This window comes from Equus przewalskii, chromosome 3 (genome assembly GCF_037783145.1).
Source record: "Equus przewalskii isolate Varuska chromosome 3, EquPr2, whole genome shotgun sequence".
Taxonomy (NCBI): Eukaryota; Metazoa; Chordata; class Mammalia; order Perissodactyla; family Equidae; genus Equus; species Equus przewalskii.
Genome location: NC_091833.1, coordinates 63,635,409 through 63,658,994, shown reverse-complemented (window position 1 = coordinate 63,658,994; position 23,586 = coordinate 63,635,409). Strand labels below are relative to the sequence as shown.

The 23,586-nt window shown below is 37.1% G+C and overlaps 1 protein-coding gene across 15 annotated transcripts in view; it reads left to right on the top strand.

Moving 5' to 3' along the window:
* Positions 1-23,586, top strand: part of SLC4A4 (solute carrier family 4 member 4) — a 396,172-nt gene that overhangs the window by 244,526 nt on the left and 128,060 nt on the right. For all 15 annotated transcript variants that reach the window (XM_070614690.1, XM_070614693.1, XM_070614692.1 and 12 more), the window contains one exon: positions 12,342-12,418. In XM_070614690.1, the coding sequence (XP_070470791.1) occupies positions 12,342-12,418 (77 nt within the window). The remainder of the gene's footprint in view (positions 1-12,341; positions 12,419-23,586) is intronic.

Below are 23,586 nucleotides of genomic sequence, written 5' to 3'. Positions count from 1 at the left end.
CTTTAACTCTGTGATCCTATGAGCCACATCTATAATAATGTACCCAATCTTCCAGAGTATCTACCTTGTGGAGCATTTAAACTCATTGTACCCTCTGTATTCTATTCCTGCTCCAAAGATAATGTACAATTGTGAGAAAGTTCTAGTAGTACTGTCATGGAGAAATTTCTGAAGCTAATGTTTTGATATTGATTCAGGTTATTACTGATATGAGTTCCTTTCTCATCCTCTGCTTCTTTTCTCTTCATCTTGGTTCAGCAGAAAATGGATTTTTTAGAAGGTACCTTTGTCCACTGATTTAAGCAATCTTTAAACAGCATAACTAGACCCAGTGCAGCGTTTTTAGAGTCTGCATCTTTTTTGTTGTTGTTTGTCTTCATATATTTTACCACTTGCTCTTTTCCTGCCTAATTCACTCTCCATACCACTTCAGTAATAAACGTAGAAAGGCATATAATACCCTCAAATTGGAATGACAGGTGCTAGAATGAACTAAGATCACAGTCTCCTCAGAAAACATTAGAGATTACCTAATGAGCTTTTGTCACCACAATGTGACACACGTAAGTAAGCTAGGGACATACTACATAGGTTTGTTTCTCGAGTAAATAGTTACTAATGGCCTCTGCTCTCAGTGAGACAGCTGACGCTTCTGCTGTAAGCCCTCTAGCTTTCGTTTGCCTGAAGTCCCTGCATACGCTCTGTGTGATGGGTAGCAGCTGCAGTTAGGCCCCAGTCCTCATTTCTTGTGTTGGCTCAGATGATTTCAGCCCTCAGCTGCAACCACACAGTTCTCTGAACTCATCTCCTTAGGCTGGAAAATTACAAATGGTGAATCCTACCATGGTGATTGTAGTTCACAGTTTCCTAAGGTTCTTGAATTCAGAGGGGATTTTTGCATGCGATTGTAAGCCAAAGCGAAAGACAAGAAAACTAACATTTATTGAACATCTGTGCAAAACACTTGCTCATGTGTTTCTTGCTTAATCCTTACAGCAGTCCTGTAAGGGATTACTGCTCTCATTTTATAATCTTTTCTTCCTTTAACTTCGTCTTCTTCTCATGATATTATGCTGACATCAATGGTCTCTTGAGTTTTTTTTATATTTCCCCTTATGGGCCCATTAGGTTCATATGAGAGATGTGAAGTGTGAGCCATCACCCTGTACCCGCCACCCACCAGCCAAAAAAATGATGGCTGTGGCAGTTGATGTCATGCAGGTCTGTGTCGTGGAATTAAATACACTTACCCTTGGGGTTTCTTAGCACTAGATGATTAGATGTGATTTAGGAGTAGGACAGTATCAACTCAGAATTGCAAGCATCTCAGTTCGGCTTGGGCTCTTCAATAAGAAGGGAAGCCTGGGCCCATCTTAATTCTGACCAGAATTCCCCAGAGTAGCCTTAGGATCACTTGAGCCCTCAAAGCTATCACAGCATCTGGAACCTAGATGTGCCATTGGCTGAATTGTATCATAGCCCTCTGCCCACCAGGAAAGATGCTGCACCCTGCCATCGCTCTCACTCAGACTTACGGCACTTAAATGTGGAGAGCTTTCAAGTCCACTTGGGTAATAGAGGCTTTATGGGCCCAGAGGTGTCTGTGCCCTTTTTTCCTGGAGCTGCTCTCTGAGTTGTGGGTGACCTGTGATCACCGATTGACCAATGTGTATCAACTAATTAGATGTGCGTCAGCAGGGCCGTGAGGAGTTACTGCATGAGATAGCCAATTTGAATAGTCTTTCTCCAGATCACATCTTGTGGGTCATAAATCAAGAGCACTGAGGAGAGGACATGTTTGTAATTGGAGGCCCAGAGAATGTATCTATTAATCTTTAAAAATTTTATGTCCCTGTCTATGTCTATACATATAGCTAAACCTATAGCTATACCTATACCATCTGTCTCTGTATCGACATCGATATCGACATCCATATCTATATATTTATTTGGCTGCGGATGTAGGACTATGTAAAATGGCTTATTTTTCTGCACGTACTTTGTAGGTATTAAGACTTTTGTTGACTAAAGCTATAGATGTGAATCTTTGATAATTCAGACAGAGCCTTCAGGAAAAACTTCCCTTGCCATAATTTAAAAAATAATGTAAATGTTATTTCATGGAGCATGTTAAAACTACTTACAAATTGACTTTAAACTCTTCTAAAATTTTGATCTTTGTATTTATATTAAAATTTGATTTAATTAAATCTCTCCAGGTTGTCTGCTAGTCGATAATGTTTCAACTTACTCTCAGGTAATTAGAAATAATAAAAATAGATTTAATTAACATTTATCATATGATAAATAGACATATGTATTATATTTTTATGAAAGTATTATGTGCAAATGGTTGTGAAATTGAAGAGCACAGAAGGACTTCTAATGAGAAACAATCTCCTTTGCTTCACCTTCCCTGTTCTCAGGGCGGCCCTTGTAACAGTCGCTTTTAACTCTTTAAATTGTTTCTAATCTTTCTCTTTTAGTTTTGTCATGATTGTCTTCACATCCCTATGGAATAAACTAATCTTGCTATTTCTGATTTATCAGTCTTAGATATTGTCTATTAATTTTTTCTGTGCTAGAAAAGATTTTACCTGTTTTTTACAAACATTTTTCCTTCCTCCAAATATGTTTGTGTCATTATTCTTAGTTCCATTGTCAGTTTCAGTTGTAATTTTAGATAATAAACCTATGCTTTTGTTTCTTTTTGTAGCAAGTATTGGCAGGATCTTTTGACTTCTTACTTGGTAAGAAAAGGATATTAGCTTCCCTCCCCATCCTTGCCCCTCCCCTCACTACTTTCACCTTCAGACTTCTGTCATTGGTTCTTCTACTATTTACGGTCAGTATTGGTTAGATTTACATTCTTGTCTCTATCCATAAATACATTCTATGCTTTCTCTGTTAGTTGACTCTGAAGTTGGAAACCCATAAATAGCATTTGTATTATTATGACTATATGAATATAGTTAGCTCTAAAGCTACATAATGGGTTATAATTATATTTTCTTCCTTGTACAGTTTTTATTTTTAAGCTGGAGTTTTAAATTGCATTTTTTCAAATTACCTATTGTTACTGTATTCCCAAGCCCTTACAGTATCTCAAGGATACTGATAAACCCTGTAGATGCTCCTCCTTGCAGATCCATCTCTCCTTGCTCTCTCCCTGCTCTCTCCCCTCCCCACTACATCCCCCTCCTGCCCCATAAGACACTGCTGCTCTCAAGACCTGCTGCACAGCTGCTGTTCTGGCATTTCCTTTCATTGCTCTCCTGAGTTGGAGATCATCTCTCTCTCTCTTTTAGTTTACTCCTTCATTTTGCTAAATTACACTTTAAGTAACTTTATATGAGAGGGCATAAAAAAGTTGACATCTTTTAGGGTTATTTTTTTGCCTCAAAGTTTCTTTGTTGTTTTTTAACACTTGATTGATAGTTTGGGTGAGTATAGAGTTCTAGGTTGAAAGTAGTTTTTCTTCCAGAATGTTGAAAGCATGGTTCCAACCTGTGGAACTTAACAGAATTCTACCATTCTGTGTTGCTTAACAGAATTCTTTGTTTTCCTCTCTAGATAGAAAATTTTAGGATACTCTCTTCATTCTTGATGTTGTGAAGTTTCACAATGATTCATGTACATATAGGGCTGGATTTTTGTGGATGTGGTTTGTTTCGTTTATTTTTCCCTAGAGACCCTTATGATTTGAAGAAACATGTGCTTTAGCTCTGGGATATTCTCTTTGATTGTTTTCTCCTCCATTTTCCTTGTTCTGCCTTAGTAGAATTCCTAAGTGTCAGATACTGGCCTTCCTGGGTTGATCCTCTGCACCTCTGATCTTTCCTCTCATATTTTCTGGATCTTTGTCCTCTTCTACCCTTACTTTTTTGGAAGGTTGTCTGATTTTATTCTCTAACCCTTATATTGTTTTATTATTTTTTTGTAATCAATAGTCTTTAAAAGTAATTATAATTCTAAAACATTTTCCTTGTTCTATTTTTCATAACATCCTGTCTATGTTTTGTGGATATAATATCTTCTCAAATCTCTCTGCAAACTATTAAGAATTTTTATTTAAATTTCCTAAATTATATTTCTTTTATTGAATTTGTGTGTGTGTGTGTGTGTGTTTTAGTCTTGAGCTTCCTCTCTTAAATGTCTGATGATCTTCAATTGTCCATTTATAGTTAAGAAAGAGGATTTGTTTTAGACCAAGTAGGAAATGTCATCCTGAGTTGTCCCCTAAATTCTAGAATTCAGAAGACTTTGCTCTGAGGTACAAACACCTGCACTGATTGTCCTGGTCTTTTCTGAATACTTGTTTAGGAAAGAGCCCTGTGGTGTAAATAAATACCTTGGCTGCTGTGTGTTCTGCCCACTGGGGTGGTGTTAAACTTTCTGTGCATAGACTTTCTGTGAACTCATCCTTCAGCTTGCATCTTACTTGGGCCTCCATTACACTTGGCTTCTTCCAGTGTGGAGCTTCTGCAGAGTTTTTCAGAGAAGATCTCTGTTTTGACTACATGCCTCTCTGCACGTGTTTTACACTGCAATTTCCATAGAGTATAAATAGTATCAGGTTCTAATACTCTATCTTCTCTTCTTCTTCTAGAAAGTTTTTGAAGTCTCTTGTTTCTCTTGGTCTTCTACCAGTTCTTTTAATTGATGTGGTTTTATACTTTTTTGTTTTTAGTATTTTTTTAATCTATCATTTTAAAAGTATGTAGGAGAGGAGAGAGTAAACCCATTTGCTAAGTCATATACTAACTTGAACTGGTAGCCTTCTTAAATTATTTTAAATTTAGATCCTTAATCAATACAGAGAATTCTTCCCTTAATCTGAATTAGCCAAATTTTACTATGTCTTGGATCTGGTGTCTACACATAGATACAAGAGTGTAGGCACATTGTATGAAATGAGACACTGGTACATGTGCTTGGAATGACGTGGCTGCAGGAACCTATTGAAATTCCTCCTTAACTTGACTTAGGAACATTTAGTTAAGTCACTTTGGGTCAGTGCCTGTTTGGAATGTAGGCTGTGAGATGTTCATTTACTTCTGTCATAATCTGCCATTGGTCTTTTTCACTTACCCTTTTACTAGTTAGCATAGGCTTTCTGATGGTAGTGTTCTTCTCTTTTTCTATTTTTGTGAGATAGAACAGATTATTTTATATACTTCTACCTATATTCCTTAGACAGAATAACTTTTTGTTCATAGTTTTATATTGTGTGTGTGTGCACGCGTGCGTGCGTGCGCAGGTGAGACACAGAGAAAGAAGTATTATAGAATCATAAATACTATATGTAATCACAAGTACCATAGATTCCTTGAAGTACTTTATGGAGACTTTCCTATTTAGTAAGTTTTCTAGTCCTTGTTTTTTCTGAATGTTTCTTCAGCTAACTAGAGATTTTTTTTAATGTCTTCTTTATGTATATGTGTGCAGAGAGAAGGAAAATGAATTTTTCTTTTTTAAATTAAACTACCTATTTTGGATCATAATAAAAATTAAATGTAGAGTGCAATATTATTAGAATGGAGTCATTATGGTTAGAGCATTTTGCTTTGCTTTTGCTGGTTGAAATTGAAAAAGAATTAGAAGAGATGAACCTTGTGTATTTGATGTTAAGATGTCTAAGACCTAAGATTGAATCTTGGGAAAAGCCCACAGAGTGGTCAGAAAATTCAAAAACGGGAGAGAATGGGGTCAAGGAGGTTGAGGTTGGATAGATTATCAAGGGGCACATGGATAGCAGAGGTTTCAAAAGGGTTGAGAATGGTCTTTAAAGGAAGAATAGTATTTGTTAGGACTCATCCGCATAGGTGTTTGTGATGCCGTGGTTTGGCCTCTGCAGACTTCCAGCTCTCTCTATAAGGATGTGTTCTCCAGTATCTTTGTCCCATACTAGCTATGACTTGAGCTTTTAGCTAGAACTTTACTCACATACTTTGATAGTTATCTAGATCTTTTGATTTTTTCTTCTTTCCTCCAAATTTGCTTCACTTTCCAAGCCAATCACATTCTTTGAGTCATTTCAGTTGTCCCAGACTTTTCTCTATCCAAGACTCTCCTTTCGTTTCCTTGAGGCCCTGATCCTCTCCCTTATTTCTCCTTTCATTCTCATCTCCTGATTCTTCCTTCATAGGGAGTTTCACTTTCTTCCCTTTAGAGAGAGAAAAGTTCCTCTCCCCTCTGTTCCCACTGCTGACTGACAGGCTTTTAGCCATTTTGGCAGTCTTTCCATTCTGTTAGTTCTGGGCCAGCTACAAACTTCTTCCTTATTTACTCATAGGCTTTCCAAGTCTGAAGGCTCTTGGAGTGTGTACACAGCATGTCCCTCCATAGGAAATGACTTTGAACGGTAGTGTTTATAGTAGTAACTCCAAATGGAGGTAAAATGATACCCCGTTGCTGGTATTCATTCATTCACAAATATTTATTAAGTACCACTAGTGCCAAGCTCTGAGGCTATAACTGTGAACAAGACAAACCAAGGGCCTTGGCGCTGGGCTCTTTGAATTTACGTTATATTAAATCATGAACAAACAGCAGAAACCCTCGAAACAAAACAATTAAAAATCAAACAAGCAAAAATATTCAAACTGATTTTCTCGATTATGAAATTCCTTCGAAGAGCTCCTTCTGACAATGTTTTTAACTTTCCTTAGTCTAATATTTACATTTTAAGTAGTTCTGTATTTTATTTGGAGTTGGAGAATGAAAATGGATTGGCGATCTTAAGTACATGCTTTCTTTGTTATTATTTTTGGTAGGGACAGCTCTTGATATTCTGTTCCCTTGGAAGACTAGGAAACTGGTCTGACAAACCCCAAGCTTATCTTTTAGCCATTCCTTCTAGATTTTCTTAGTCAAATTCATTGTGAGTATCCAAATTGATTTATTCTCCTTGTCCCATTATGTTCCTGTTTCCAGCTGTTGAAATAGAAAGAAATTGCAGTTGGAATAACTTGAAATGTAGAAAACCAATATGGAAATAATGGAGAATTGGCTGTATATACATTGTGAAATTTTGCAAACACTTGGCTTTGACTGTGAATTAGGACATTCAGAAGCATATGGCATTATTGCTTTTATAATAACATTGCTATTGCTTTTAGTATCCTTTCTTTGTCACAGAGCTGTGGTTTTGGGGTACTATTTAATCAAAGTGGCAAACTGAGTAGCTAAGTTCAATATTTTTCTCCCTTTTTTTCTTTATGAAAATGGAAAAGTAAAGAAATGCAAACTCCATCTTTGGGAACAGCTAAATTGGAAACCAAGAACATTTCTGCCTTAAACATTCTTGGTTATATTATATTGCACATAACTGGCATGGAAATAAAATATATTCTTTGTGGTTGTACATTAAATTTTGTCTTGATTAGAAATGATGACATTTATGTGTTTATTTATGTAAATAACATAGACCAATTTTTTTCTCAAAGGCAGTGGGATTGGTATTAAGAGATCCAGATTTAAGTTAAGGTTTTACCACTTGCTGTGTGACCATAAACTTAAGCTCCTTCAAGTCCATTTTGTTTGTGTATAAAGTGGTAACAACAATGCTAGCCTCAAAGTGTTTATATGAGGATTAAGTAAGCTAATGTAAGTTAAAGTACCTCGTACTCAAAAAGATAAGTTGACCCTTAATCTTAGTTATAGACATTTTATAGTAGATTTATTATGTCAACAAAGGGAGAGAAAAGAATACCAGTGAGTCAGTGGGATATGAAACACATTAGCATGCGTTATTCTGCAACTACATTTATTATTAGTTTTGTAGTTTCAAGTAGTGCAAATCAGACCCCTACCTCTGAATTTTCTGACATTAACACTCAGATTCACTTATATAGCTGTTATATGTAAGTTACCTTAGTTATGTTTCATGCTAAAAATATTATTTAATTATTATTAAAAATAAAAATACTAATTTATTTCATAGGCCAGGTGATCTTTGTTTTAGCTTGTTCCTATGTTATCTCCTGGTTCATTATAAAGGTATGAGGTGCTGATGGGGGAGTTTATGTGCCATTGCATTATATACATATTTACATTTTTATCTACTATGTACACATTTAAATATCATCCTCTTTCTATGCTGTACATTCTCCTCACCCTTTTTTATTGTATCTAATACATATAATTGCAAAGGACTTTATGAATTGCTACATGTGTGCTAAAGAATAACAATGATTTTCAAACTTAGTACAGAATGCAATTAATTGTTGTAGAAGACAGTATGTACCTGCCAAGTCGGTGCTTTGAAAATGAAATTGTTTTTGATAGTGTGAAACTGCTAGAAAATATGATTCTCCAAAGCTTTCTTTTTCTCATGGCAAGAAAATGGTGATATGGAAATTAATTATAATTATGCGCTTGAGGCTGGTTCTTCTTCTTCTTTTGTAAAAATCAAGCTTAAAAAAACAAAGTTTCTTTGGACCAAGAACAGTTGTAAGACATCTGTGTGCTCTGGATTTTAGATGGAAAGGGCCTAGTAGTAACAGCTTTGAGTAAATGAATTGCCACCTGCAGAAGAAGTAGCATGCTTTAGAGTACTCTTGCATTTCAGGTTTTTGGTACAAGGTGACATTTTCCTCTCATACCCCGACTCACTCAAGATTGCAGTATAATGAGGTTACATTATAGGCCAAACCTCTACATAGAAAGCACTGACTTATTCTGACAATGTGTCTTATTGAATGTCAGGTGCAAAGTATCCATGATAGGACCTTGTTAGGGACCAGTTGTGTAACAGCTTCCAGGGTTTGCTAAAATGCCACACACAAATTTCTGATTCCCAGATCTAATCTGGTTTGTAATCTCTTTTGGCTCTTGTCCTTGTCTTCTGTGATGTGGGTGATGTGTTTCTGGAAAAGGCTGATTAAACAATGAGTTTCCAAAACGAAGTTACTTATTTATTTGATTGTGTAGGTGAGGGTTTAGAGGAAAAGCCAAGTATGATCCTTTTTGTGTGTTTATGTGGCCAGGATGCTAATTTAATGATTTGCTTGAGATATGACAGTTTGGAGCAGTGGCTTGGAGGAGGGCACGGTTATCAGAACTACCCCTCTGGCTACTTCAATTTATATATGTTTTTTTCAATTCAGATTCCGACCAGGATGCACTCTCCTGTTAAGATAACTGGTTTATTTAGAGCAGTGGTTCTCAAACTTTAGCATGCTTCAGAATCACTTCGAAGGTTTGTTAAAGCCCACATTGCTAGGCCCTATACCCAGAGTTTTTTTTTTTTTAGTTTTGGTTTGCATTTCTATTGTTTTTTTATTTTTTATTTTTTTTTATTATTTTTTTATTGAGTTATTGATAGGTTACAATCTTGTGAAATTTCAATTGTACATTAATGTTTGTCAGGCATGTTGTATGTGCACCACTTCACCCTTTGTGCCCACCCCCCACCCCACCTTTCCCCTGGTATCCACTAAATGGTTCTTGGTCCATAGTTTTAAATTCCTCATATGAGTGGAGTCATACACAGATTATCTTTCTCTCGCTGGCTTATTTCACTTAACATAATTCTCTCAAGGTCCATCCATGTTATTGCAAATGGAATGATTTTGTTCTGTTTTGCAGCTGAGTAGTATTCCATTGTATATATGTACCACATTTTCTTTATCCATTCATCTGTTGATGGGCACTTAGGTTGCTTCCACGTCTTGGCTATTGTAAACAGTGCTGCAATAAACATTGGGGTGCACAGGACTTTTGGGATTGCTGACTTCAGGCTCTTTGGATAAATACCCAGTAGTGGGATGGCTGGATCGTATGGTAGTTCTATTTTTAGTTTTTTGAGGAATCTCCATACTGTTTTCCATAGTGGCTGCACCAGTTTGCATTCCCACCAGCAGTTATACCCAGAGTTTTGATATAGTTGGTCTAGGGTGACTCCCAAGAATTTGCATTCCTAACAAGTGCTCAGGTAATGCTGATGCCATTGGTCTGGGGACCACACTTTGGGAATGACTGCACTGGAAAGCATTTGTGTCCTGTTCAAGGTGTTAGGGTGTAGGGGTGGAAGTTTGCTAGGGAGGGAGGTGGGAGAAGATTGAAGAATGCTTATCATCTTGCTTAGGGTATAGTCAGAAGTTGATTTTTGAATTCTTCCAGTGTATTGCAAAGTTAAACATGAATGAAGCTGTTAGTATTACTTTTATTAATGAGAATCAGATAAGGGTAGGAGGGACAATAGATTTGATTGTTTCTTAACATTGGCCTACTCTTCCTTATCTGGTTCCTGCATCTTCCTTGGATCTGTGGCTTTCTCTGCCTCCCATATAGTACAAATATAGATAGCTATACTATAACTGTCTTTCAGAAATGAGAGAAATGATGAGACAGTATATGAGGATTCTTGGAAGAGTTGTGACATCAATCAACATTACCATTATAATAAAAACCTTAGTTGTTTGGCATCTACCTATTTAGACTTTGCAACAGTTAGGACAGTGCTTGGGTTGAGATGTATTTTTGCAGTATTTATAGAGCTTCCAAAGTAAATCAATGAGTTCAGGGTATTGCCCAGGAAATTTAAATTATTTAATGAAAAACTTTCAAGTTATTTCAGTACTGCCACTTACATACAATTGATTTATAATTAGAAATCAGTCTTATCTTTTTATTTACATAAGCTACTTTTAACTTATGATTAGGATTGCTGATGCTTCATTGCCTTAGGAATATATAGTTCAGATTTCTTTACTTATTCAGGTAGAATTTTCACCTAGATAGTCCAAATAACTGGTTTCTTTTTTTTAATGTAAGGTGCAAAGTATACCTATTTCCAATTAGTTTCAAGCCCTGTGTTATTTGGGGGCATTCGTGTTTGTACCTGGTACCTTTTGTATTGAGTGGACACTGGAAACCTGGGCTGCAATTCAAAGAAGAAAATGTGGCCTTCAAAGAGTTTCTTTTAATTTTGCTCATAAAGCAGTTTTTCAGATGTTACTTTCCTTTGAAAAATGCCCTATTCTCAAATTTTCCTAGAATAAAGCATCGCACCAGGTAAAGGGTTTAAGAGATCTAGGCCGTGCTTGCTCAATGAAATGCAGCAGAGCAGAAAATACCCTGTCTTGCCAGCTCAAGACAATTAGGATTTTTCTAATCTAGTAGTTAAAGACAATTATATTATTTAAAAGTCCGCTGTTATATGGACTTTAAATTATTAGGGGTAGATTTTAGTCTTTTGTAAAATTGTGTTGAAGTTTCGATCTGAAGGAATTAAAGTCTGTTAAACTAAAGAATTATTTGGAAGCAAGTGTGAAGCTGTGTTCCAACTTCAGTGCTTGTTTTTCAACCCTTGTCCTTTTGGTGTGAAGACCAGCCTGAGTCAGATCACTGAGGATTAATGATGAATGCATTGCTCAGCACCCTGAAGGGGTTGGGTCGAACACCAGGGCTTTGAAAAGTTACTCTTTTGCTTAGTCAGCCTAGAAATTGCAGGTCCAACCACAGAATGAAAGTTCAGTATTCTGTTGATTAACATAGTCTACTCGAAACTGGTCTATCACTCTTTTAGACGTCCCTCCTCTCTGTTCTTACATAATGGTGTCTGAACTCATTGGCCGGATTGCCATGGGTTTTACCTACAGCAGCTATATTGCCAGAGGGTTTGGTTCCCATAACGTATTCTTGGTGGAACCCATCCCTTGACTTGAGTGAGAAGTTTCCTGTTAAAGGGGAAGAAGGGATATGCTTGTTTTAGTCTGGCAAGGGAAAGCAGAAAGTAAGGGAGCCTGTGATGACACTACTTTGAGGCAAAGAATGGGGACTCTGGGTCAGATGCCCACTAAGGAGAAATATTCTTGATTAGAGTGTTAGCCAGAGAAGAGAATGCATTTGGCTTTTTGGGTTGATCAGAGCGAGTGGTGCCCTGGGAAGGACTGCAGAGGCCTGGGGAGAGGAGGTCCAAGCCTTATCCTGGGGCCAGCTCTGCTGGTGGGAGGAAAGAGCCCCTTTCTGCGGGGGATGGGGAGAGGAAAGGACATCAGGCAGATTAGATACAGGGCAGTGACAAAAAGCAAACCAAACCAGGAGTAACTTTATTTTAATGCTTATTGTTTTAGATGTTTCTTTCAAAGTTTAACTTATCTTGAAATAGGGCCAGTCAGTAAGACTTAAACGTGATATTTGGGATTGTACGTATTTTTAATTTAACTGTGTTTGCACCCATCTGGACTCTGGAACCCTCTTCAAGAGAATCCTAACATAGGTAAAGCATCATCACCATGCCCATCATCATCTACTAGTGTTTATCAAGTAAACAACCAAAGTCTTTGTGTTTTTGATAAGAAGTCTTTAATTAGGGTTCACTTTTGTTTTTCCAGGTAGCCCAGCCATGACCCATAGGAATCTCACTTCCTCCAGTCTGAATGACATTTCTGATAAACCAGAGAAGGACCAGGTAAGCAAAGAATTCTTGCTTCTTTAAAATGTAAGACTAAAGGTACATCTAGAAGATACTGGGAAAAGATTAGAAATGATGGTTCCCTAACTTAAAATGAACCAATATGTGTCGATGGGAGTTTCTGTGCTTTCTCTGAGGGAAGGGGAAGCAGTATGTGAAGCGATTTGAAGTTCAGAAGATAAGAATTAAAACCTTGACTCCTGCCCTTACAGATGTATTCTCTTGGGAATTTAAATCTTGGAGCTGTAGTCGTCTCAACTTCAAAATAGTAAGAACAATCCCTACCTCAGGGTTATTGTGAGGATTAAATGAGCTAATTTATGAAAAGGTGCATTGATAAACTATTATAAAGGGCTAAGAAATGCTGGCAATTGTTAACTTTTGGGGGATACTTTAGGCAAAGGTGATGATAGTTCATCTTGTTAGCTGTATATTTTTTGTTTTGTCTGTCTATTAAAACATACAGTAAGTAGCCTATTTGAAATGAAGTACAGTTAGGTTTTGAATCTCAATTTGCTTTCTTTTGAAAAGAATATGGTAGAAACTCAGCCATTTTCTCAGTTGAGTAGGTATCTGGGCTTGAAAATAGAAAAATGGTGAGTAGGGGGGCTGGCCCCGTGGCCGAGTGGTTAAGTTCGCGCGCTCCGCTGCAGGCGGCCCAGTGTTTCATTGGTTCGAATCCTGGGCGTGGACAAGGCACTGCTCATCAAACCACGCTGAGGCAGCGTCCCACATGCCACAACTAGAAGGACCCACAACGAAGAATATACAACTATGTACCGGGGGGCTTTGGGGAGAAAAAGAAAAAAAATAAAATCTTTAAAAAAAAAAAGAGAGAAAAGAAAAATGGTGAGTAGGTATAATTTTGCACTTTGCATTTTAAAAAAACCCAGTTATTTGGACTAATTGGGTGAAAATTCTACCTGAATAAATACAGAAATCTGAATTATGTATTCCTAAGGCAATGAAGCCTTATTTATGACAATGTTCCTTTTCAACTGGAAGCACTTATAGTAGTGACAGAGGTTTATAGGTATTGGAGAATTCTAAAAAGTATAGGATAGATGAAATTATGCTCTTTCTTGTGAAATGGCTTCCGTATTTTTTCTTCCTTCTCCTTCTCCCCAGCAGCACCCTAACAGGGCCATCATCGTCTCAGACTAGATTGCTAGAAAAAACTTTGGAACTAATCCTTTGTCTCCATTTTCTCCCAATTCAATATGCTTTTCATATTATTGCCCTCATATTTCTCTCCTGGATCAAAAGCTTCTAATGGCTTCCTGTCGAGTTAAATTCAGAATTCTGTAGCTGACTTTTAAGATTCTCTGAAATCTGATGTTATCCTTCTCATCTTAATTTATTTGCATTCCCCAGAAGAGGGACACTCTGCTTTGGTCAGGCCTAATTACCTCCCCCTTTACATCGAGAGATTAATTCTTGACTCCTAGAGCTGCTCTCCCTTCATGTGCTAATATGGATAGCTCTCCTCACTTCCATTTGCCTACCTCTTGAAATGATGAAGGAGAAGATCGTTTAAATATTAGATACATTGGTAATTACCTACCAGTAGGGGAAATGGGAAAACTCAATCCACTAGAACTTGTTGAGAATTGCCCTAAAAACTCTTTGGCACATTTTGGCTCCATTCAGTGTTTACCAAGCAACGTTCTGATTATGAGGTTTGCCAGGGGTCTTGACACTGGATGAGGCAGTGCCCTTGATACTGGATAAGGCAGAGTTAGGAAGATCTGATTGACAGGGGTTTTGAGGAAAACTTCTTTTATTAGGGACAGTTCTTTTCTTGCCAGGAATTTGCCAATAAAGCAGCTGGTAAATGCTGGCTGAGAGAAATGTCTTACCATCTTGGGTATCTTCATATCTGGGCACATTCAGAAGAAATTTGACGGTTTTAAGATGTATATTACATAAGATATTATGTATTCCAGTGTTAGAAGAAATATGTTGGAACATTATGATTTTGGAGTGTGGTTTTGATATAAAACCTGTGTGATTCTGGTCCTTAAAACCAGAATCTTTGATGCCAATCACTAACATTTTGTATTCATCAAGGTTCATGTTAAGATGAAACCAGGAAGATTTAATTCAAGAGTTTTGTTCCTTTTGTTTTCAAAGTTAGAAAGTGAAGGTTGATGAGTATATCGTTATAAGAGCATTTCTCCATCTACACTGGATCTATTACAGTAGCCATAGTTAATCCAATGAGCTATTCATCCCTGAAAGAGGAAGAAACTCCATTCTTTGCTTCCCACCAAAGAGTCTGAAGAGAAGCTTTGTAACTGACCCATGATCTCTTCTACAACCAAAGATAGAGTAGGAATTCAAACGAATGTTTCCAGTTCTATACTTCGTATTTTAGTAACTTAAAATACAAAAGCTCCTGGACCATTTTAGGGTGAGAAGAAGAATATGGACTTGCAAAGAAGATGAAGCTATGGCAAAAAATCCAATAAATGCAGGCTTTTATTTTTTAACCTGTTTTTTTCTCTGTTTGAGTAGGAAAAAAAGATTGCCAGGCTCAAATTTGTTTTGAAAAAGCTTTTATAATTAATTAGCCAATGTCCTGGAAATGATCTTGGCAGTAAAGTCAAACTTGTTCTGTATGCTTTTCCAAGTTGGCCCAAAAAACTTCCATCCAACTGGAACTGAAGCTTCTGATTGACTGATTATTCTGCTTGGATACAATTTGAACAGTTGCGATGGTGCCTCACCACTTCCTGGAGCTATATAACTTCCCAGTAGCACAAGAAGTGGGTTTAATGTTCAGAGTTATGAAGAGGAGCAGAATTTCTCTTTCTGACAGCTACATAGTGACAAAATTTGAGGGCATATTTTTTATGAGATTCTGTTTTGGGAAAACAGAAGAAACAAATCTGTGGACTACACTTTTTCTCTCTGGCTGTGCCAAGCCTATGTACTTATGATTTCAGTAGCGGCTGCCTTCTTGAGAAATAGCTCAAAATAGTTAACAGCAGAAAAGCATAGCCAAAATTTAGGTGATTCAATGCTACAACAATATTCCAACTTGGATGTTATATTTATTAAGCAGAAAAACACCTGGGGAGAAGTAGATTTTTAAAAAGTACATCTGGACCTCATCTGCTTGTAAATCTACATAAATAATCTCTTCTATTGTGTTGCTATGGGGGATTTTTTTCTTGATTATCCAGCTATCTTTCCCAATTACCTTAGATTGATTTGTTTTCTATCTCTTTTATTCCTTTCTGTTCTTTTAAAAATTTACACCTGCAATGGGTGCTTATAGATGCAGTGGGTTTAGTTCTAATTTTCATGTGAGTGTGGAATCAGCTGTAAGGATAAGAAAATCTTTCTCCTCATTTTGCCTCTTAGCTTTAACTCAAGTGGAAGTACTGTGCTAAGTGGTATGATGACTTTAAAAGGGCTTGACTGTTTTTTCAGGTTTATCAATAATGCAGTAACATCTCATGATTACATGACCAACCTTAAGTGAAGCTGCAGTCTGTAGACTGCAGTGGATGCAGTAGATGTAGAAACACCTTGCAGATTCTCAGGGAGACACTTAGGGCTCACATAACCTTGTAACTTCTTATCTGATTGTCACTTCCATGATACTCATTATATAGCTAACTTATCTGGGCATCTATCCTTAGGTCTCCTGGTGGAATTGACCTAAGGTTAATTTCTAAAGTGGATTGTAATCATTTTTAGCACTATCTATTGCCTATTGTCTTTAAATATGCTTGGCTGTCTTGATTTCTATTTTCAAAGTCTTGGTCTTTTGCAGAAATAGACCTGAATTTAAATATTTTGTCAGAGAGTAGGAGGATGAAACCATTAAAGCCATGTATAAGTTTGAGATTGATAAGCTGTGACTGCCTTAAAGTGAAATCTAGAAAGAAACATTTAGTGATGGAATGACCCCTAATCCTTTCCCTACACGTATGTAATATACGAGTGAGTCAACTAAATTCAGCTAAGATGGCTTTTTCATAGTTTTGAAGGTTTCTGTCCTCAGGCTCACATAAAGCTTCTCTTAGCATAGTAGCTATTTCATATGCACAGTGACAGAAAAGCACAATAGCACCTCTTTTTCTTTCTCACAGCTCAGCCAGAAAACTCTTTAATTTACACTGAATATGGGGTGGTCTCGCTCCACTCCTCAGAGGAGGTGCAGAGGCTAAGAAAGGCTCCTGTTTTCCGAAGTTATAATACTTGTCGTTAGTGTGTTTTCAGGGACCGGAGTAGGGAGTGCTCCGAATGGAATCACATCTGTGAAAACCTGAGAACAAAGGCATGTTGTGAGGAGGTGGTTACAGTCTTTAGATGTCGTTAGTCACTGCAGTTTTGGTACTGCAGTGAGCTTCCCTGTGGTTCAGTGGTTACAGCTTTCCTTCAGCCCAGGGTCCCTGATGGGAACTAGGGTAGCCATTGCAATGATTATCTTTGGAGCCCCTTTCAAAGGGCATTAGCTTCCTGCTTAGATAATTAGCAAAACTGATGTTTGTCACCGTCTTTTCCCTTTCTACAGGAAATTGGACTTCATGTAGCTTCCTTCTCCCATCTTCTTAAAGAATTAACAACCAGTGGTTATTTGTAGTGTTTGACAAGCACTGATGTTCATGCTGACTTCAAGAACTTGTGTTCTTGAACCTGTGTCCCAATTCAAAAGGTGACAGTTGAATTTTCCCATTTTCATAATGCTGTTCTCCCTTGAAAGCTGTATATCTGGATCAAAAGTCTAGCGTTCCTTTAAAAACAAGTTGTATGTCAGCTTGAAAATGGAGCAGATAACCTGTCTGAGGTAAACTGCTCTATCTTGTGTTTTCCGGTAAGAAAACGAGGGGTCTTATAAAATTTAGAACCATGGTTTTAAGTAACAGTGAAGTGCAATAAATTTGAACTTCTAAATCACCCCATAACTCTATGCTACGATGGTCTGAACTCATTCATTCATTCAAAAAGTGTATTCTGTGCTAGAAAGTGTTCTTGGTCGTAGGGTTCCAGAGGTGAATGAGACAGATAACTCTTTGACTCAGGGAGCTTCTGTGCTTTTGGGGACAGACAATAAACAATAAAAACAAAGAAACAAATGAATAGAATAATTTCACACAGTAGTAGTTATTATTTTGAAAATACAGGAGGGTAATGTGGAGAGGTACAGGAAAGCTGTTTTAGGTAAGAGGTTTAGCCAGAGAGGAGAAGAGCTGGGGGAAGAGGTTTCCAGGCTGAGCAAAAAGCAAGGGTAAAGTCTTGAGGTGGGAATGCGTGTGGTGTATTCCAGAAATAGAATGAAGAAAAAAAATCCAAAGTGGCTGGAGCAAAGGGAGCAGGTATGCAGAGGTGAGTGAGGCCAGAGAAGTACACAGGGGACCTTATAATTTTATTCTAAGTGCAACGAGACACCATTTTAGGAGTTTTACCTGCAGAGTTATGTGTCCTGATTTACATTTAAAAAAGATCATGGAGTATGTGTGTGATAGGATGGAGGAATTGGCCAATGTTCTGGATCATCTGGTGGTGTTCCTGTAATTAAACACTGGATGAGCACCAAAAGCTGAGAGCTCTACACACCCAACAGCCAGTTTCTTAGTATTCACCATAGACATCGAGACCTTATTCCTATCAGCAAAGGAAGTTCTTCTGTTCCATAGAAGTATTGTAAGAAAGAAAAAAAGTTTCCGTGTTAAAATCTTTCCCGTGTACTATTAACTAGATTAAATTATTAATTAATAAATGTTAATAAAAATTAAATATTTTAACATGCTAGAAGTGGATGTCGGTCACCAAAGTAGTGAGGTTGAGCTTTTGAGTGACAGTATCTATACCAGCAGTGCTCTTTTTGATGTTACTTTTGGCTGACATCTGACGTGTGACCCCGGGAAAACACATGACTCATGAAAACTTCCCTGGAGGCCTCTCTGAGGGACAGTGACAGTGACAAACATCTTGGTCGTTATGGTTCAGAAAGGAGCATCAGGGTGAGCAGGAGGTGGACAGAGCAGCCAAGTGGGGGTCCTGAGTCACACTCCTACCTGTACCTGTGGAAGAATTGAACTCCAGGAGCCTTGCAGGGCATTCCTGTATCTGACATTTAATAAAAGGGATGGCAGGTTTTCCGTGTCTTAAATAATTAACTGACATGTTTTATATCTGATGTCACTTTTTTTCTCTTTTCAATAAGTAGCATTCTGCCTGTATTGCAACACCACACATATATTTAGAATATGTTGCAGAGAGTAGTAGAATATTGTCGACAATTATCTTTGATGGATGTCTCCTCTCATGTCATATATAACCTACTTCTGACCAAAACCTCATTAAAAAAAAAACACAACTTTTTTTCCTTTTGGAAGTGGCAAATTGTTACAAAACCAGAAAGTAGCAATACTTTACCACGAATACTCTAAAAAACGTTTATAATAGTTGTAAATATATACATGGAATCGTTTCTTACCTGCTGTAATAACATGTTATTATCTATAGTATTTTTTAAAACTTTATTTTTTTCCTGATAAAAGTGTACAAAATTGCTGTAAAAATTCAAACAGAGCAAAAGTGAATAAGATAGAGAGTGAATGTTCACAAATTCTCAACATCAAAATAACCACTATTAGCAGTTTGATGTAGAGTTTTCTAGACTTTTTCTATGCATAAAAACTTAAATACATATTTATATAAAATACAAATGGGATCACATTGTTCTGTCGCTAGATTTTTTTAAACCCAACAGAATACCGTGGACGTCTACCTTATTTTTCTTACAGGCTATATGTAGTAAACATGAATCATATTTTATTTAAATAATCTTCTATTAATAGATATTTAGTTATTTTCATTTCTTTGTAATTACAAACAAGCCTTTAAGGAATATCCTTATTGTAATTTTTTTTGCATTCTTTTGTAAGAATTCCTGGAGGAGAAATTTTTATAAGCAGAATTGCCGGGTCACTGCATATTGCCAATTACCTTCCCAAAAGATTATGCCAATTTGTGTCCTAGATCTTTTAAAGACTTTGATAAATCCTCCTTCACTGCTCGGATGCTGTTTGCCAGTCAGATTTGAGTTTCTCCTTTAAGATTCACTCCACTGAAAGCTTAGCGACTCAGTTGAAGTGAAAAGAATCTCAGTCACTAGCATCTGCCTCTCAGATCACTTTGGGGCTTTTTTCAGAGCTTAAAATATCGAGGCTAAAACTGGATTTATTCTCCTGGTCTAATTGGATCTCTGAGCTGACTAATCTGCCCGTATTCTGAGGTAAGGAGGTGAAAGGGCGGTGGCATTAGACTTGGCCACCTGTATGTTTCTTTTGCTTCTGCTAAAGGTGTTGCTGTTCCCAGCTCTGAGAGAAATCCTTCAGGCTTTGTGGAAATTTCCTTGGCAACCCAAAATGGCTTCATCTCAAGAGCCCTTCTTGGTGGTCAGCATTTGGAACAAAAGGGAAAATTGCAAGAAGAGTTGGCTAAGTGTTCTCTTTGAAGCAGTATTCAGCACATTTGCTGCTTGGCTCTGATCGTCTTCCTTCCCCCTCCCCCACCCTCAAGAGAATTCTGAGTGAACTGACATTCAGATTATGAAGTTAGTTAAATAAAAAGTTTATACCTTATGTGGAAGCACTTTATTGGGAGCTTTGAAAGAGTGTTGTCATCTGGGATGACAAAAAGATCAGTGAACCATCCGTTACATGTTGGAGAGGATTTGCAGATTGTGCTGCTTCTCTATTTCCCTCTCAACAGGGAACCTCTGCAGAGTGGATTTATGAAGAGGCCATGCCATGGGAGGAAGCTTTTCTTGCTCTTCTTCAGAAAGAGAAGGGCTTCCCACTGTTTCTAGCTCACTTGTCTGATTGATCCAGTGGCTAGTTGATTTATTTGCCTCACCACAATCTCATGACTTTATCAGTCACCAGCAGAGCATCCTGATTTCTCGATGTGTTTCCACCCACGATCTGGTTTTACTTCCTAAGACTGAACTGAAATGAAAACAACCAAGCTTGTATAGGGAGCAATTGTGATAGCTTTGAACTTCAAAATCAGCTGCACTGTCCATCATTCAGTGGCTCTACCTGATAGTATCAATTCTATTCCTCTATAAAGAATAATTAACAATAATTAACAACTAATATGGATTGGGCACATTTACACTAATGCTTTGGGGTTGGTACTATCAACTGTATTTTACATATTGGCAAATTTGAGGCACAAAGAGATTAAGTAATTTTCCCGAAGTTAAATAGCATTTTATTGGTAGACCTGCATTCTGACCCTGGAGCCTCTACTCCTAATGAGTACAAGAATTCTGCCTATTTGGATTAGGATCTTTTTTAGGTCCCAAGCCCCAGGTGTCAGATTGATAGTTACTGGCCTTCGCTTTGTCCTTGAGGCACATGTCATGCTGAATAGGCTAGTCACCAGAATTACTATTAAATAAGCCAACAATTAAAAAAATTCTTGAGGGTCTTGTAGTGATGGGATATTTCAGCTGCCACAGTGATTAAAGACTCAGCGAACCAACCGTTTGTTGTGTGTTCGTACCCTGAGTGCTATTAGTAGAGGTCAATGAGATGAGACTGATATAATTAAAAAAAGGATAATATATGATCTCAGACTGAGTTTATATCTAACTGGAGAGACCAAATAAACTGTGTGGTGCTGACAGTAAAGTGCAGCAGTTCAGTGAAAGACAAGATAACTGTGTGGGCTGGCTGTCAATCAAAGGGAAACGCGGGACTTTAGAAACATTTTTCCATTTTAGAGAGCGTAAATAATAGAAGATAAGAGTTTTAGCCAAATAAAACACTCTTCTTTGGAGAAAGTTAGGTAAGAAATGGGAGAAGTAAATTGGAATTGTAACTATCTGCACTTTAACAATACAAGTGATTGACTTGGTTTATTCAATAAATGAAAAATAGTGACTTAAAATTCTTTGAAATAATGGCCGCAAATCTCCCAAATTTGATGAAATACAACAAGATTTCAATGTTAATTTTTGTTTTTCGTAATTAGAGTTAGTTGTAGAATTAGCCAAATTAGATCAGTTAGCTAGTTAATTTGTCCACGGACCACAGTGTGTGCTCCCTGGATTTACGGATGCGGATGAGTGCCTTACTGAATCACCCATGGTTCCTTCACTTTCACGCTGTTCCATATTCATCCTCACTATAGATATTTTCACCTCTAGGTGATGAAGTCTGATAGATATACATATTATAGCCTTCACATTTTTTTCTTATAAGAGGAAAAAGCAATTATTATTGAACTTTTTCATTAAACTGATCTCAGGAATAGCTTTGAAGACAAGCATGTTAAACCTTATCTCCTCTGAACCTAGTTTCCTGATTCATAATACAGGTATCGTAATTCAGTCTGAACTGCCTTCTCCACAGGGTTGCTGTGTGAAAAAGAAAGTGTTTACTACACTTTAAAATATTATACAAATCTTAATTACGACTATTATTTTCTTTATTTGAAGGTGCTTCTGCTTTTTATTTTTGGTTTTGTTTTGCAGTAAGATTGGGTAGGATGGAAGTCAATTTTATTTTTGATCTCATTCCTTGCCTTTCAAATGTACGTTGCTCATTTGTCTCTTTGGGTTTCATGCTCTTAACTTCTGCCCTCCTGTGCTCTACCTGCACTCAAATGAAATGTATCTGATTGTCCTTGCATGAATATTGTTTCATGCACATTTCTGTTGGACCAAAATGTCTCTTTTCCTTTCTACTTTTTTAAATTCTACTTTTACTTCAAGACCTAACTCAAGTGCTAATTTTCCATACATCCATCCTGGAACATTCTGGCTCACGTTAGTTACTCCTGTGTTGAATTTCTAACACCATCTAACACTTGCTATTTGTCACATCTCATGTCACTTCTCATTTGTTTTTTATTGTCTTTTATCTTCTGTTTCATCTTCTTTATGGAGTAGGGGCTCGGGAGACAGGGGGTCTGGGGAGCAGGGAGAGGAGAGACAAGAGTCTTGTGAGTTAGTTGTGATGGTAATGATGATGATGACTAAAGGGAGAATCACCTTCTACTTATGCTTTTTCTCAGAACCTTTTTTTTTAAAAGGCTGAGAAAATGACTATGAGAGTTTCTCAGAGAAAGGTGATTTCTCAGAGTATTGTTATTATCTTATCTTTTCAGTTTGGTGACTTTAAAAATTAGTATTTCTTGTCGTGATCACTGACAGAGTGTTTCATTAGGTTAACCAGTTGCTCGAAATGCACATTCCTGCCCATCTCATACATTAAAAAAATTTTTTTCAGCTAGGACAATCATGTAAATGCTAACATTTCAAATATAGTTTGCTCTTTCATTTGTTAAAATCCATTTACACATTTTTCTCATAATGAAAGCTCAGTGAATGTAGTTAACTGGCTGATTGACATAGTTTAAAGAAAACATCAAATCTTTTTTTTTTCTTTATTTAAAACAAAGTGTAGTGTATCACAAGGACATGTTGGAAAAACCAACTGTCAGCACAGGAAGATGTTCCATTGCAAGATGAAATGGTATTACTAAGTTTTCTCAAGCATAGCACATTTCAAATCATGGACTAGCCAACATTTTACTTTTAGGCATGAGCTCCTTCACTTTGTGTGTAATTAGGAGTTAGGCAAATCAAACTCGGAAAAGATTTATCATTGAATGGGATTTATTATTGAATTTACTAGTTCTATGCATTATTATAACTCTGTTTCACTTATACATTTTTCTTATAGTTTAAATTTCTGGGACAGCATGGTAAAGATCCAAGTATATTATTGAAAATGAAAAAGAACAAGTCAAGTTGAAATCTAGCTGTGTCTTAGTATGACTTGTTTCAGAAAAACCTTCTGGTCAGAGACGAAATGGTTCTCTTTCCTCATGGTGTCTTTGATTGCATTACTCATGGTTTCGCAAGTGAAACTTAGGTATACAGTCTGTTTCAATATGAGCTTAATTGTGATACCGTGAAATAAGCAAGGGGAATTCCAGAAATTTCAGTAAGTAGCCTCTACATTGAGGCTGTATGAAGAAAAACTAGGTGCATAATTTATTGCCTTGTTGAATTGTGGTCTCCTAGAGGCCATCCCCAGACACTGCGCTCTGGAAGGAAGATCTTGTTTAGAAAAATAAGAACTGCAGCGACTACTCCCAATAGTTGTGAAACTCTTTTTCAAAGTGAG